The 15,810-nt window shown below is 35.3% G+C and overlaps 1 protein-coding gene across 1 annotated transcript in view; it reads right to left on the bottom strand.

Annotated features, from left to right (window-relative positions):
• LOC114338401 (pseudouridine-5'-phosphatase) overlaps positions 1 to 15,810 on the bottom strand; it is a 66,688-nt gene that overhangs the window by 19,815 nt on the left and 31,063 nt on the right. The window contains exon 3 of the mRNA XM_028288992.2: positions 2,593 to 2,816. Coding sequence (XP_028144793.1) covers positions 2,593 to 2,816 — 224 coding nt within the window. The remainder of the gene's footprint in view (positions 1 to 2,592; positions 2,817 to 15,810) is intronic.

The following is a 15,810-nucleotide window of genomic DNA, read 5'->3' on the forward strand; positions in this document are numbered from 1 at the left end:
ACTAACCAACCTAATCTATTTTTCTTTTATTAATTTTTGTATTTTATGGAAACTGATATTGTTGTATCTTATGGCAGAATAAATAAATGATTTGTTTTGTTCCTATTTAGGCGCATACAATTTATTATAAAGGGGGGGGGGGCGCGAGAAGTTTTCATTTCAACAAAAGGGGGCGTGGTACAAAAAGTTTGGGAACCCCTGTGCTATAGTCTTTGGGCACGGCAGCTCTTCTTCTAATCGTTTTAACTATAATAATTAACTACCTTTAGCTTACAAAAGTTGCAGGTTTCAAATACATAGTGATTCCATATAAGTTTGGTTGAGTATTAAAGTATCCGTTTTGGATATTGGCGACTATCATGACAATCTGTACTTTGCCCATGCTGCCCTGAAAAGATTTGTGGTTGTTGTTTTAAACCCACAGATATAATAACCTGTAGATTAGGCTAGCTATGGGCCGCTCTGTGCATCGAGGTGTAACGCCAATATCAAGGACGCCATTGGTCAATATTCATTTTGAGTGGTCTAGCCATCTTTGTCCGTCATATGAGCGGTATCGCTTAGTAAAAAGAGATAGATAGACCACCGATCGACTGCCCTGCTTTTTTGCTCAGTATGCCTTGTCTACGGTTAACATGTCTCTGGTTAAACCACGTACATAGATTTTTCAGCCAGGAAATTCTTCGCCTTCTTGCTCCTCAGAAGAGCTTCAGAACTGTCTGAAGTATTGATACATTCTTCGGTAATTCGAATTCCGGCTTCAACATCATCTACTGTTTCGTGAAAGCAGTGGTGATAGTATACATCCCTGTCGGAGCCCACATTAGATTTTGATATCGTCGGATTCTCCTGCCTCTGTCCGGATAGATGATGATTGACTATCCTCCTCCTCCATCTGTTCTCCTTCGTAAGGATGTAGTGTCGTCATGTAAGTCGTTTGACTATTTCTATCCAATCCTCTCTCTCCTGTGAGTGTTGTTTTGCTTCGGAGAACGAGTAACCAGTCATGTCCCTTATTTGGTCCGACCATCGTAATGGAGATCTTCCTCTGGATCTTCTTCCCTCTACGTTGCCTTCAACTATCATTCGTTCCATGCCTTCCCTTCTTCTAGTTATATGTCCAAAATATCTCAGTATATTTTGGTTAATAGTTGTGCTGAGTCTAGTTTTTATGTTAAGTTCGGCTAATATTGAATTATTTGTGCAATTTGCGGTCCATGGTATGCGCAACATTCTCCGGTAGACCCACATTTCAAATGCCATTATACGTTTTGAATCTGCTTTTTTGATGGTCCAAGTCTTTGAAGCGTAGGTGGCGATACGAAATATTAACGCTCGAACAAGGCGTAATTTTGTGTTTTTTGTAATGTCAGTATTCTTCCATATTTTTGTGAGTTTGGCTGTTGCCGATCTGGCCATTATGATGCGCCTACGGATCTCGTCTTCGCATCCTCCACTGTTAGTAATAATGGAGCCTAAGTAATTAAATTGTCTGACCACTTCGTAACCTGCAGAGTCTCTTATCTCCGGTTGGTTGTTTCTGATTCTATCGATGATCATTACTTTGGTTTTCTGTATATTTATTTTCAAACCATATTCTGTACTCACCGTTCCTAGCCTATTCATAATTTCTTCCAGTTCTTCTAGTGAAGACGCCAATATAACAGTGTCATCAGCATAACGTAGGTTTTTTATTTGTCTTCCTCCTATCGTTGCTCCACCTTGCCATTCCTCAAATACTTGACGTATAATGTGTTCACTATATATATATATATATATATATATATATATATATATATATATATATATATATATATATATATATTGAATAGAATGGGGGATATTATACATCCCTGCCGCACTCCAGATTTTAATTTAAAGTTTTTCGAAACCACATTATTAACTCTTACATTAGCGGTGTTATTTACATAAAGTGCTTGTAATAGATAGATTAGATGTTCTGGCGTACCCATTTCTCTAAGTATATGCCACATTTTATCCCATTTTACGTTATCGAAGGCCTTGGAGTAGTCAACAAAGCACAAAAAATATGTTTCTATGTTAAACTCTCGAGATTTTTCGATAATTTGACGAATATTAAGAATATGTTCTCTTGTCCCCCTACCTGGGACGAATCCGCATTGTTCTTGTGGAATTTGCGGCAAGAGAATGGATTTTAATCTTTCATTGATTGTACGGTAATTACTGCAATCTGCCGGAGAACCTTTTTTGTATATGGGAATAAACGTGAGTTTACCCCAGTCATTTGGCCACTTTCCGGTATTCCAGATCTCATTGCAAATTCTAAGCATTACTTCCGTCCCTAATTCTCCCATTTCTTTGAGTATTTCAGCTGTTATTCCATCCTCTCCTTGTGCTTTTCTACATTTTAACTTTTTTATTGCCGACTCAATTTCAGATTTCAATATTTGAGGTTCTTTTTCATAACTTCTTTTCTCTGATTGACTATAGTACTGGTTAATTTCTTCATCAGCTTGTGCTTTACTTTACTGATTTACTGAACGCTTTATGGTTACAAAACTACGGTTAGCTTGTTACAAAACATAAATTTCAAAATCATGGAAAACTTACTTTAGAAGGACTAGGTTTATCAGGAAATCTGGAAGCACATACTAAAAATATATCTGGAGCTGGTTTTCCATGTTTAACAGCTGGATCCGTGCTACCACAGACAATGTGATGGAACAATTTAAAAACATCTTGGTGATCTTTGGTTTTTACTTGCATCGCTTCTAAGGAGGATGACGTGGCTACGGCAATGGGAATCTCATTCTTGTAAAGGTGTTTTACCAGTTCTAAAATAATAAAAATGTTATTATATTTACTAACATTGAAACTTGAACAACACAATAAAGGTAAAAGTAGAAGAACAACTGACAAAACTGAAGCTGGCAATGTCGCCTATTGTTAAACCTGATCATGGATATGGCAAGCCAATTACGAATAGTCCAAGTAATGAAGCTTAAAATAGGACAAAACCTCGCAATTTTTACAGAATGGATCGATTTGCTTGAAAATTTGAGAATAAGTAGTGGATAGTCCAAGGATCAAAATCTATATCATGCCAAAAGGCGCTTTTACCATGGGGGTGGTTGCCACCCCATCTCGGGGGTGGAAATTTTTATTATATCTTGACCGCAAGAGTTGGTAAAAACATTCATTATAAGCTAAAAACGTTCTATACATTTTTTTGATAAAATTCCTAGTTTTCGATTTATTCGCTATCGAAAGTGTTAGTTTTATATCGAAAAAATCAATGTTTTTAATCAGTTTTCTGCTAATAACTCAAAAAGTTTTCGTTTTATAAAAACAACTTTACTTAACAAAAATGTACCATTTTAAAAAATAAACAAAACCATTTTTTTTTATTTTCTTTAAGACCAACACTAATCGAGCTATACTTTATTATATGTTGGCTCTTCTTCGTTAAATGCTAAATATTATAGTTTCAAAGTCAAAGGACGGGAAAACTATGCATTTTTCGAGGATAACTTGTTAAAACTAATTTAAAGTATTTAAAAATATGTATCTCCAGAAATAAAAGAAAAATCTCTAGCTAAAAAAATTAAGTGACTTATAATGAAAAGAATGCCAGTCCCTATTTTTTTTCAGCAAAAAAGTGATCGTAAACAACCCCCTAACCACCACCGTAATTAAAATTTGTCAATGATCTGATTTGGTTTTCTTGATTTATGTATTGTTAATAGGTTCTAGAAGTTTGATCGGCTTAGAATGATTAGTTTAAAAAAAATGGAGTTTAAAGCGAATAACGAGTTTTTGTAGTTTGGTAAAAAATGCTCTTTTCTTCAGAATAGAAATATTAGTATCAAATATAGGAGAAAATATTTAAATAGGAAATTGTAGCTTATTTAATTGCCAAGAACTTGGTTTACAAAAATTTTTTTACGACAAAAATTGAGTGAGCTATTGACAATTAAAACTTGTAATATCATGCAAAAACCACCTTTACCAACCCTTTCAATGCCACCTCTTTTTGTGACTCGAGAATTTTAAAAGCATTTAATATTAATAACCTTATAGTTCTTGTAAATACCTACAAAATTTTTTTAACGAACTTTCTAAGATAAAAAATAAAAAGTTACGGTTAAAAAATCAATATATTTTTTTGAAGAAGAAAAAAGGAGAAATCCAATTGGAAGCATAATAATGTAAGTTAGCGGTGTTTTTAGTCATTGGCCTTATTTATTCTTCTTTATTTATGCATTGTTAATAGATTCTAGAAGTTTGACTGGCTTAAAATGATTAGTTTTTAAAAAACTGAAGTTTAAAGCGAATTACGAATGTTTGCAATTTGGTAAAAAATGCCATTTTCTTCAGAATAGAAAGATTAGCATCAGAGATAAAAAAATGTTTAAATATGAAATTGTAGGTAATTTAATACCCAAGAACTTGGTTTGATAAAATTTGTTCTACGGCAAAAATTAAGTGAATAGTAAATGAGTATACCATCGAAAAACATCGATTTTTTAGATATAAAACTAACACTTTCGAGAGCGAATAAATCAAAAACTATTAATTTTATCAAAAAAATGTATAGAACATTTTTTACTTAAAATGAATGTATTTATTAACTTTTGCGGTCAAAATATAATAAAAAATTTCCACCCCCGAGATGGGGTGGCAACCACCCCCATGGTAAAAGCGCCTATCGGCATCATATAGATTTTGATCCATGAACTATCCACTACTTATTCTCAAATTTTCAAGCAAATTGATCCATTCTGTAAAAATTGCGAGGTGAAAAGCTTTGGTTCCTGGACTAGAATTAAAATGCGATTTTTTCTAATAGTGGCTTATAGTAGATACATCGACAAACAAATACAATATGTAGTGACATGAAATCTACATTCGCACATATGTTTTTATCAATTTAAAATTGGGTATGTTGCTAAAAGACAACATATTTTATTATGTTGCCACAAGACGACATATTGCATTTAAGGGATACGTTGACCAGGTTTTATTGTATAGGAATATTCGTAGACGACAAATAATAAACGAGAAGTCATCTTTGAAAAAGGCCAATAAAAACCTAATACATAAAATTAAAAAATTAATGAGTATTTATTGAAAAACAATCTCCTGGTCCAACATCATTAAGCTATAGAAATTAAAAATCAATAGTCTGTTAATCTATTTTCCGAAACACAAAAACACATAAAATATTATCAAATCAAAGAAATATATCGAATATGTCACAAATGAAGTTTTAATGCAGTATTTATTAATCAATTAATTATATGTTCTCTTTTGTGATTTTTTAGTAATATACTTAATGTGATAGAAATAATCTCTTTAGAAAATAATTATCTCTTTAACTTTAATTAAGTCATTAGGGTTTAGTAGTACTACTTTTTTTCCAAATTAGCAAAAGCCTGGTTTTTACTTCAATGAACAACAAGCAAAACAGAATTTTTCCCATTCTAATTTTTCAACGGCAATTGGCAAATCTTTTTTAAAACTTTCTATTTCTCTAGCAATTTGAAACAATTCACATTTCTGACTCATGATCGTAAAGGATTGAATCAAACCAAATGTTACATGTTTCCTTCCGATTCACTCAATCTATTTCATATTATTACATACTTATAACGCTACAGCCCAAGTCGGGCTCCAGTTTCTAAGTAAATTCTTCATTTCATGTCTTTCCTGATATTTTTGTTTCTCCATATTGTTTCATTCAGGCATCCTGCGGCTATGTTTGCTCTATTCACTCGATCTTCCACTTCTGTTTTGAGCTTGCCGTAGCTACGCAATGTGATGGATAGATATTTAAACTCCATCACTTGTTCTATTATCTGATCCTCCAGCTCTAATTTACATTTTAATAGATTTGCTGTTATAACATGCTAATTTTTTGGCGGTTATATTAAATCGGTGCAGCAAGGGTTGAAAATCATCTCCACTTTGAGATATTAATATTGTGTTATGGCAGACTATTTTAAGTTGTTTTTCTCCCATTTGATATACTTTTTTCGTTCTTACTGTTTTTATTATATCATCTATGATCAGGTCCAACAATGGAGGGTTCAGGGAATCCCCTTGTCTTATGCCATTGCCAGCATCAATTGGATCATTTAGTACTTCCTTTACTTCTACTTTTGTTGTGTTGTTCCGGTAGATATCTTTTTAATTATTTCTATAGGGTACAGACATCTTTTAATTTGACCCTACCAAATGCCTTATTAAGGTCCACGAAATAAATATACCGTATTTGTTGTATTCTAGTGATTTATCTTGAGCCCGACTTATTGTAAATATAGTGTCGGTGCATCATCTTATAGACCTAAAACCTTGATATTCTTTTGCTAGTGTTATATCATCATCATTCTCTTTGCCTTGTCCCTATGCGGGGTCGGCTCCCTAATTGCATTTCTCAACACAATTCCATCTTGGGTCATATCAATGTTAATCCCCTTTACCAACATGTCCTGCCTTATCGTCTTCCCCCCCCCCCAGGTCTTCTTTGGTTCGCCTCTCCTACTCCTTCCAGAAATCTGCACTTCAGCTATTTTTCGTATTGGGTGATTAACGTCTCGACGTTTAACATGACCAAACCATCTTAACCTATGCTCTCTCGTTTTGGCATCAATTGGTGCCACACCTAGACTTCCCCTAATATACTCATTTCTAATTTTATCCTTCTTTGTCACTCGACTTTGTCAATAATGTGAGATACGCTGACGACACAGTGATATTAGCAGACAATCCTGCAGATCTGCAACGACTGATGGAACGCATTAACCACTACTGCAACAGCTACGGACTTACATTAAACCTCAGAAAAACTAAATGGATGGTAATAACAAAAGATCCACACGCCAGGAATGATTTGGTTGTCAATAACACCGTTATAGAAAGGGTATCCTCCTATAAATACCTTGGAGCTTGCCTGGATCATACAGGCGATCAAACAAAAGAAATAAGAGCAAGAATAGAAATAGCTAGATCAGCATTCTCCACTTTATTATATGGAGTTGAGTCATGGACCATGAATATGGGCAGCATTAAAAACATTGAAGCTTTTGAGATGTGGTGTTACCGTAAAATGCTACGTGTATCTTGGGTGGACCACGTGACGAATGCCGAAATTTTACGTCGGATCGGAAAAGGATGTGAAGTTGTACTTACTGTTAAAAGAAGAAAGCTAATTACTTTGGCCATGTTATGAGAGGTGACAAATACTCGCTGCTGAGACTGATCATCCAGGGTAAAATCAGGGGTAAGAGAAGTATCGGTAGGCGCAGAATATCTTGGTTAAGAAATCTGAGGGAATGGTTCGGCTGCAGTTCCATCGACCTATTTAGGGCGGCCGCCAGTAAAATAAGAATAGCTGTGATGATTTCCGGAGACGGACTTTAAGAAGAAGAAGATATTTTCATGGTGTGGCTAAGTAGTTTTATAGCCCTGTAGTTTGACATTGTTGTATGTCTCTCTTGTTTTTGTAGACAGGTACTAATATACCGCTTCTCCATTCGTCTGGCTAGTGTTTTGCTAGTGTTATAATTTTATTAGATTTGTTTGTTATTACTTTGGTTGCTAATTTTAGTGTTGTGTTTAACAGGTTAATTCCTTTGCTGTTCTTCGAGTCGGATTGGTCTCCATTTTTGAAGAAAGGTACATATTAGGATGTTTGATCTTCATTTTTGTGGTATTCTGTTTTGTTCTATTATTTTTTGGACTAGTTTTAAAAGTTGTTTGACATGCTAACACATAAAATAAATTTTCGTAAAAAGTTTTGGAGCAATATTAAAAAAGTCGGTTATATTTTGTAACTCTAAGACCCCGCAACTTTTTCACGGTCCACTTTTGCATATGGGTAAGTTAGGCCAAATTGACTTATTTTCATCTCTAAAAATGGAGATATAATTTATGGCCAATCTTTTTGTGACACCCTATACCTACACACATGAACGTCAAAACTTTAACAAATTCTTTCTTGCTAACTTTCTAATTTACGCAGTATAAAAATAGCAAAAAAATCGAATGTTTTAAAAAGAAGGAACAACAAACTCGTGATTATCTATCAAAATGAAACCTCAAACATTCGTACATCCCACCGCATGTAACGTCAGCAGACGTTGTATCCGACTTATTCTTGGCCTACATACAAATCAACATTTCACGTTTTTAAAACATTTATTAATAAAATTTATCATAAACCCATTAAGCCTAATTCGGTTTTTTGGCACCGGATTTCCAAGAAAATTACGTCTTTTTTGTCACACGAAAAACAGAAAACAAACAATATTTTAATGTTGTTTGTCAGGAAAAATCTGATAAAATCTGTGACTTGATATTTTTACATGATAAAAGTCGTACGACTAATACTTATATGATATAATACCCGATATATATTTTAAAATTTATCTTATTTACAATGTAGTTGATAGATTTACATCGAGTGCCAATCTTTAGATATTATTAAAAACTTTATTATCATTTGTCAAACACCACACAGATATTATTAATTTATCGTACAATGAATAATTGATTATTATTATATCTATTAAGAAAAAATAAAACAAAAAAAAACCAAAATAACTTTGATTGTTTTGTAGTATCAAGTAAACACCATCTTAAATCAACAAACGAGTGAAATAAAGTGAGTTAAATTGAGTTTTTAAGAATTACGGAAACATTAATGAATCATTTTCTAAAACTATTTTTAAAAGACGTAGGTATACAAAATTTGGAAGCACTTGTCCATATTGACAATGGCGCTACCGCAGAATTTGTTTGGTTACTATTTTGGGCTCAATTTCCTTTTCCACTCCTCAAATATATCAAGAAATACAAAGATAGGGCTATATAAAACAATAATACGTCCACGTCCAATCCTTACATACGGGTCAGAGACTTGGACTCAATGAAAACAAAAAGCAATGAAAAATGCAAATGTTTCCCATTCCCATTATTTGGCATTGAATATTTCAAATTGTGCATTTGACGAAAAAAGCTAACCTTTAACATGCCGTATCTCGGTTTGTATTGGTCTTAAAGATATTATAGGAAAAGAATTTGGTTGGTGTTACTAAAAGATACAATTTTGATATCTACAATTTTTTTTTGATTAAATGCATATTTTTCGAGGTATTCTCAAAAAACCCTCTAAAAAAGTCGATTTTTTCGTCGAAAAACTGTTATTTTCAAGCGCGAATAACTCGAAAAATATTAGTTTTACGAAGAAAATGTAAAAAACATTTTTTTCTTAGAATTTCTCGCTTTTTCCATCGAATTACGTGGTTAAAATGTAATAAAAAATTTCCACCCCCGAGATGGGGTGGGAACCACCCCCAAGGTTTTAGCGTATGATAGCGGCATGATATAGAAAATGATCCTTGGACTATTCCCTACCTTCTGTAAAAATTTCCAGTAAATCCATGCTGGACGAAAAAATTGCGAGCCAAAATGCTTCATTTCCTCAATCGACTATTGGGGCCGACCGACCGGCTCTGTCCCGTCATACAGTTGACCGACTATAATAACTTTTATTTATATTTAATTTAGAATGTGTGTACTGACTTTCAGCCTTAGTAAATGGAAATAATTACCTTCGTAGGAAAGCAACTTTGATACCCTCTCAGTAACCCCTGTTCTACGTTTCGATTGACCGACCGCAGTATGTTTCTCTACACACTCACAGTAATCAACTGTGAAAAATCTAGCTTTAGTAAATTCAAAGAGATTTTCCAGCGCTGCCTCTTGGTCTATTTGGTTGCTAATTTTAGTGTTGTGTTTAACAGGTTAATTGCTTTGCTGTTCTTCGAGTCGGATTGGTCTCCATTTTTGAAGAAAAATTGTTTTGCTGTTCTTCGAGTCGGATTGATCTCCATTTTTGAAGAAAGGTATCAGGATGTTTGATCTTAATTTTTGTGGTAATCTGTTTTGTTCTATTATTTTTTGGAGTAGTTTTAAAAGTTGTTTGACATTCTAACAGTAACACACAATATACATAAATTTTCGTTAAACTGTTTTGGAGCAATATTAAAAAAGTCGGTAACATTTTGTAACTTTAAGACCCCGCAACTTTTTCACGATCCACTTTTGCATATGGGTAAGTTAGGCCAAATTGACTTATTTTCATCTCTAAAAATGGAGATATAATTTATGGCCAATCTTTTTGTGACACCCTATACACTCATGAACGTCAAAACTTTAACAAATTATATTCTGGCTAACTTCCTAATTTACGCAGTATAAAAATAGCAAAAAAAAACGAATGTTTTGAAAAGATGGAACAACAAACTCGTGATTATCTATCAAGATGAAACCTCAAACATTCGTACATCCCATAGACCAGGGCATTTAGCACTAAAAATACTCGAATAAATAAATTTTTAAATACAGCACCTAGAGACTCGCAGTTTTTTGCATTATGTTCAGGATGACGTCAGGAAAAAAGTCTACTATTCAAAAATGGGTGGAAATGCATAATTGCACTGTAAAGTGCATAAAATGCATCCAAAATTACATAAATATGAAAATAAAGTCAAAATTAGTATGCTAAGGAACAAAATTTATTATTTGGAGGGTTTTTGGGGTCACTGAATACGATTAAGCCATCAGAACTGATCCCCGGATCACCTGGTGCCCAAGGTCACGACAACAGACGTCATCTTCTGGAGTTTCGATGGTTTTCGGCATTAAATCGATGCAAACGGATTAGTCACAGGTTTTGGGGATCGCTAAATATGAATATGATATCAGAATTGACCACCGGAGTACCTGGTGCCCAGGGTCGCTACTAAGGTATGTCGTCTTCTGGAGTTTCGAGGGATTTCGGTGTCAAATTGATGCAAACGAATTACTTACGGGTTTTTGAGGTCGCTAAACACGAATATGCCATCAACCGACTCCCTGTGCACCTGGAGCCCAAGCTCACTGCAAGGGGCGTCCTCTTCTGGAGTTTGAGAGATTTTGACATTAAATTGATAAAAATTGATTACTCGGGGGTTTTTAAGTCGTTAAACACGAATATGCCATCAGAACAGACCTCTCGATCACCTGGTGCCCAAGATCACTGCAAGGGACGTCATCTTCTGGAGTTTCGAGGGCTTTCGGTATTAAATTGATGCAAACGGATTACTTACGTGTTTTTGGGGTTTCTAAACATGAATATGATATCAGAATTGAACTCCGGAATATCTGGTGACCAGGATTGCTACTAGGGCACGTCATCTTCTGGAGTTTCGAGGGTTTTCGGCATAAAATGGATGCAAATGGATTACTCGGGGAGTTTTTCAGGTCGCTAAACACGAATATGCCATTAGCACACACCTACCGAGCAACTGGTGCCCAGGGTCACTGCAAGGGACGTCATCTTCTGGAGTTTCGATAAATTTTGACATTAAATTGATGCAATTGGGTTACGAGGGGTTCTTGAGGTCGCTAAATACGAATATGCCATCAGAACCGAATCCCAGAGAACCTGGTGCCCAAGGTTATTGCTAGGGGCGAATACGCCATCAGATCTCACACTCGGAGCACCTGGTGCCTAATGTAGGATATTTTCTTTAGTTCCGAGGATTTTCGGCATTCAATTGTTACAAACGGATTACTTACTACTCGGATTTTGGCGTTGTCGAACACGATTGCTTCATCAGAGCAAACACCAGAGCACCTGGTACCTAGGGCACGTTATCTTCTGAAATTTCGAGGGTTTTCGGTACTTAATTGATGCAAATGGATTACACATGGGTTTTGAAGTTTCTGAATATATATGCCATCAGAACAGACACCGGAGCACCTGGTGCCTAAGGCACGTTATCTTCTGTAGTTTCGATAGTTTTCGGTACTAAATTAGTGCACACGGATTACTCTTGAGTTTTTGGGGTTGCTGAATATGAATATGCCATCAGACCCAACCCACGCAGCATCTGGTGCTTAAGGCAGGTCATCTTCTGGAGTTTCGAGTGTTTTCGGTACTAAATTGATGAAAACGGATTACTCATGGGTTTCTCAGGTACCTAAACACGAAAACACCATCAGAACAGACACCGAAGCACCTGGTGCCTAAAGCACGTTATCTTTTGGAGTTTCGATAGTTTTCGGTACTAAATTGATGAAAGATGGATTACTTTTTGGTTTCGGGGTTGTTGAACACGAATATGGCTTACATGAGGAATTCTGGAGTATCTAGTGATTACGGTAATCACTAATAATGTCAACGCATAATAAAACTCATGTAAAAAATTAAATAGATCAACATAGTAGAGTTCGTATTCCGTAAACCCAAAAACCCATGAGCAATTTGTTTACATCAATTTAGTACCAAAATTTTTCTAAACTCCATAAGATGATATACTTTAGGCACCAGGTGCTCCGGTGTTTGTTATGACGGCGTATTGGTCTTCAGCAACCCCAAAAGCCCATGAGTAATCCGTTTGAATCTATTTAATGCCGAAAACCCTCGAAACTCCAGAGGATAACGTGTCTTAGGCCCAGATGCTCTGGTGTCTCTTCTGATGGCGTATTTGTGTTTAGCAACCCCAAAAACCCGTGAGTAATCTGTTTGCATCAATTGAGTACCTAAAACTTTGGAAACTCCAGAAGATGACGTGCCTTAGGCACCAAGTCCTTCGGTGCTTGTTCTGATGGGGTATTCGTGTTCAGCATCCCCAAAAACCTATAAGTAATCTGTTTGCATCAATATAGTACCGAAAACCTCGCCTACCGGGTGACGCCCTTTGCAGTGACCCTGGGCACCAGGTTTTACGATGGGCTGGTTTGATGGCATGTTAGTGTTTACCGAACTTAAAAATCCCCCGAGTAATTTATTTTTATCAATTTAATGCCGAAATTCCTTAAAACTTCTGAAGATGACGTCCCTTGTTGTCACCTTGGGCACCAGGTGCACATGGGTTGTTTGTGATCGCATATTCGTGTTTAGCGACCTCAAAAACCCTCCAGTAATTCATTTGCAACAATTAAATGCCGAAAGCCCTCGAAACCTCAGAAGATGACGTGCCCTAGTAGCGACCCTGGGCACCAGGTATTCCCAAGTTCAATTATGATGGCATATTTGTGTTTAGCGACCCCAAAAACCCGTAAGTAATTAGTTTGCATCAATTTAATACCGAAATCCCTCGAAACTCCAGAAGATGACGTCCCTTGCAGTTACCTTGGGCACCAGGTAAGCCTGTGGTCTATTCTGATGGCATATTCGTGTTTAACACCACAAAAACCCCCCGAGTAATCCATTTTTATCAATTTAATGCCAAAATCCCTCAAAACTTTAGAAGATGACGTGCCCTAGTAGCGGCCCTGCGCACCAGGTATTTCCAAGTTCAATTCTGATGGCATATTCGTGTTTAGCGACCCCAGAAACCCGTAAGTAATCCATTTACATCACTTTAATACCGAAAGCACTCAAAACTCCAGAAGATGACGTCCCTTACAGTGACCTTGGGCACCAGGTGATCCAGAGGTCTGTTCTGATGGCATATTCGTGTTTAACCACCTCAAAAACCCCTCGAATAGTCCAGTTGCATCAATTTAGTGCCGAAATCCCTCGAAACTTCAGAAGATGACGTGCCTTAGTAGGGACCCTGGGCACCAGGTACTCCGGAGGTCAATTCTTATGACATATTAGTACTTAGTGACCCCTAAAACCCGGAAGTAATCCATTTGCATCGATTTAATGCCGAAAACCATCGAAACTCCAGAAGATAACGTGCCTTAGGCACCAGGTGCTCCGGTGTCTGTTCTGATGGCGTATATATTCAGAAACTCCAAAACCCATGTGTAATTCATTTGCATCAATTAAGTACCGAAAACCAGTTGCATCAATTTAATGCCAAAATTTTCTTGCACTGACCTTGGGCACCAGGTGATCCGGGTGTCAGTTCTGATGGCGTAATCGTATTCAGTGACCCCAAAAACCCCCCAAATAATAAATTTTGTTCCTTAGTATACTGGATTTGACTTTATTTTTATATTTATGCAATTTTGCATCCATTTTATGCACTTTACAGTGCAATTATGCATTTCCACCCATTTTTGAATAGTAGACTTTTTTCCTGACGCCATCCTGAACATAATGCAAAAAACTGCAAGTCTCTATGTGCTGTATTTAAAAATTTATTTATTTTGTGCTAAATGTCCTCGTCTACCACCGCATGTAACGTCAGCAGACGTTGTATCCGACTTATTCTTGGCCTACATACAAATCAACATTTCACGTTTTTAAAACATTTATTAATAAAATTTATCATTAACCCATTAAGCCTAATTCGGTTTTTTGGCACCGGATTTCCAAGAAAATTACGTCTTTTTTGTCACACGAAAAACAGAAAACAAACAATATTTTAATGTTGTTTGTCAGGAAAAATCTGATAAAATCTGTGACTTGATATTTTTACATGATAAAAGTCGTACGACTAATACTTATATGATATAATACGCGATATATATTTGAAATTTTATCTTATTTACAATGTAGTTGATAGATTTACATCGAGTGCCAATCTTTAGATATTATTAAAAACTTTATTATGATGTTGTCAAACACCACACAGATATTATTAATTTATCGTACGATGAATAATTGATTATTATTATATCTATTAAGAAAAAAATAAAACAAAAACACCAAAATAACTTTGATTGTTTTGTAGTATCAAGTAAAACATCATCAACAAACGTTCAGTTATGAAATAAAGTGAGTTAAATTGAGTTTTTAAGAATTACGGAAACTAATGAATCATTTTCTATAACTATTTTTAAAAGACGTAGGTATACACAATTTGAAAGCACTTGTCAATATTGACAATAGCGCTACCGCAGAATTTATTTGGTTAACAGGAGCTATTTTGGGCACAATTCCATTTTCAACTCCTGCAATAGGTATATCAAAAAATACAAAGATAGGGCTATAGTCCGTTCTTTAACGGTAAAATATTGCAAAACCTCTAAATTTTAAAGAACCGCTTGGATTGACATGAAATTTGGCAAACACATAGCTAACAAGTCAAAGAAAAAAAGTGATAATGTGCCGATATGTGCTTTTGCCCTGGGGGTGGTTTTCACCCCCTCTTGGGGGGTGAAAAAATATTCGTCCAAAGAAAGTCAGGAGATGGATAAACTGGCTAATTTTAAGTAACTTTTCTTCTATAGAGTTTTTTCACTAAGTCAATACTTTTCGAGTTATTTGGCAGTGAATATGTTCATTTTTTCAACAAAATAATCACGCTTTTAGACGGTTTTTCGTAAATAACTCAAATAGTAAGTATTTTGTCGAAAAAACGTTCTTAGCAAAAATATAGCCTGTAAAAAATTTAAAAAAATGGTGTATATATCACGTCTCTACATCTAGTAGAAGCAGAGTTATAGCTAATGAAAAATAGGTTCATATTCGTCAAATTCCAAATGGAATACTTTAACGTGAAATAACCAAAAATTAAGCACATTTCGGGGAATATTCATTACAACTTATTTAAAGTGTTTAAAAAAGCTTCATTTTTGTTTTATAAAAAAATTTCTAACATCAAAATTAAACAAGTTACTCTCAAAATAAAGTTAGTCCCTTTTGGTTTTGGTAAAAAACGAGAAAATCACCCCCTAATTAGTATCTTAAATGAACTTAATCGTTACGACTTCACAAGTTTCTTGACTCGTGTATATATTTTTTATATGATCTGTAAGTTTCATCAGTTCAAGGTCCTTATTATTGAAAGGGCTGCAGTTAAAAGGGGTTGAACGAGTCACTGATCACGAATGTATGCAAATTTAGAAACACCAAATCCTAATCAATTTTTGTCTAACAGA

This window comes from Diabrotica virgifera, chromosome 8 (genome assembly GCF_917563875.1).
Source record: "Diabrotica virgifera virgifera chromosome 8, PGI_DIABVI_V3a".
In the NCBI taxonomy this organism is placed as follows: Eukaryota; Metazoa; Arthropoda; class Insecta; order Coleoptera; family Chrysomelidae; genus Diabrotica; species Diabrotica virgifera.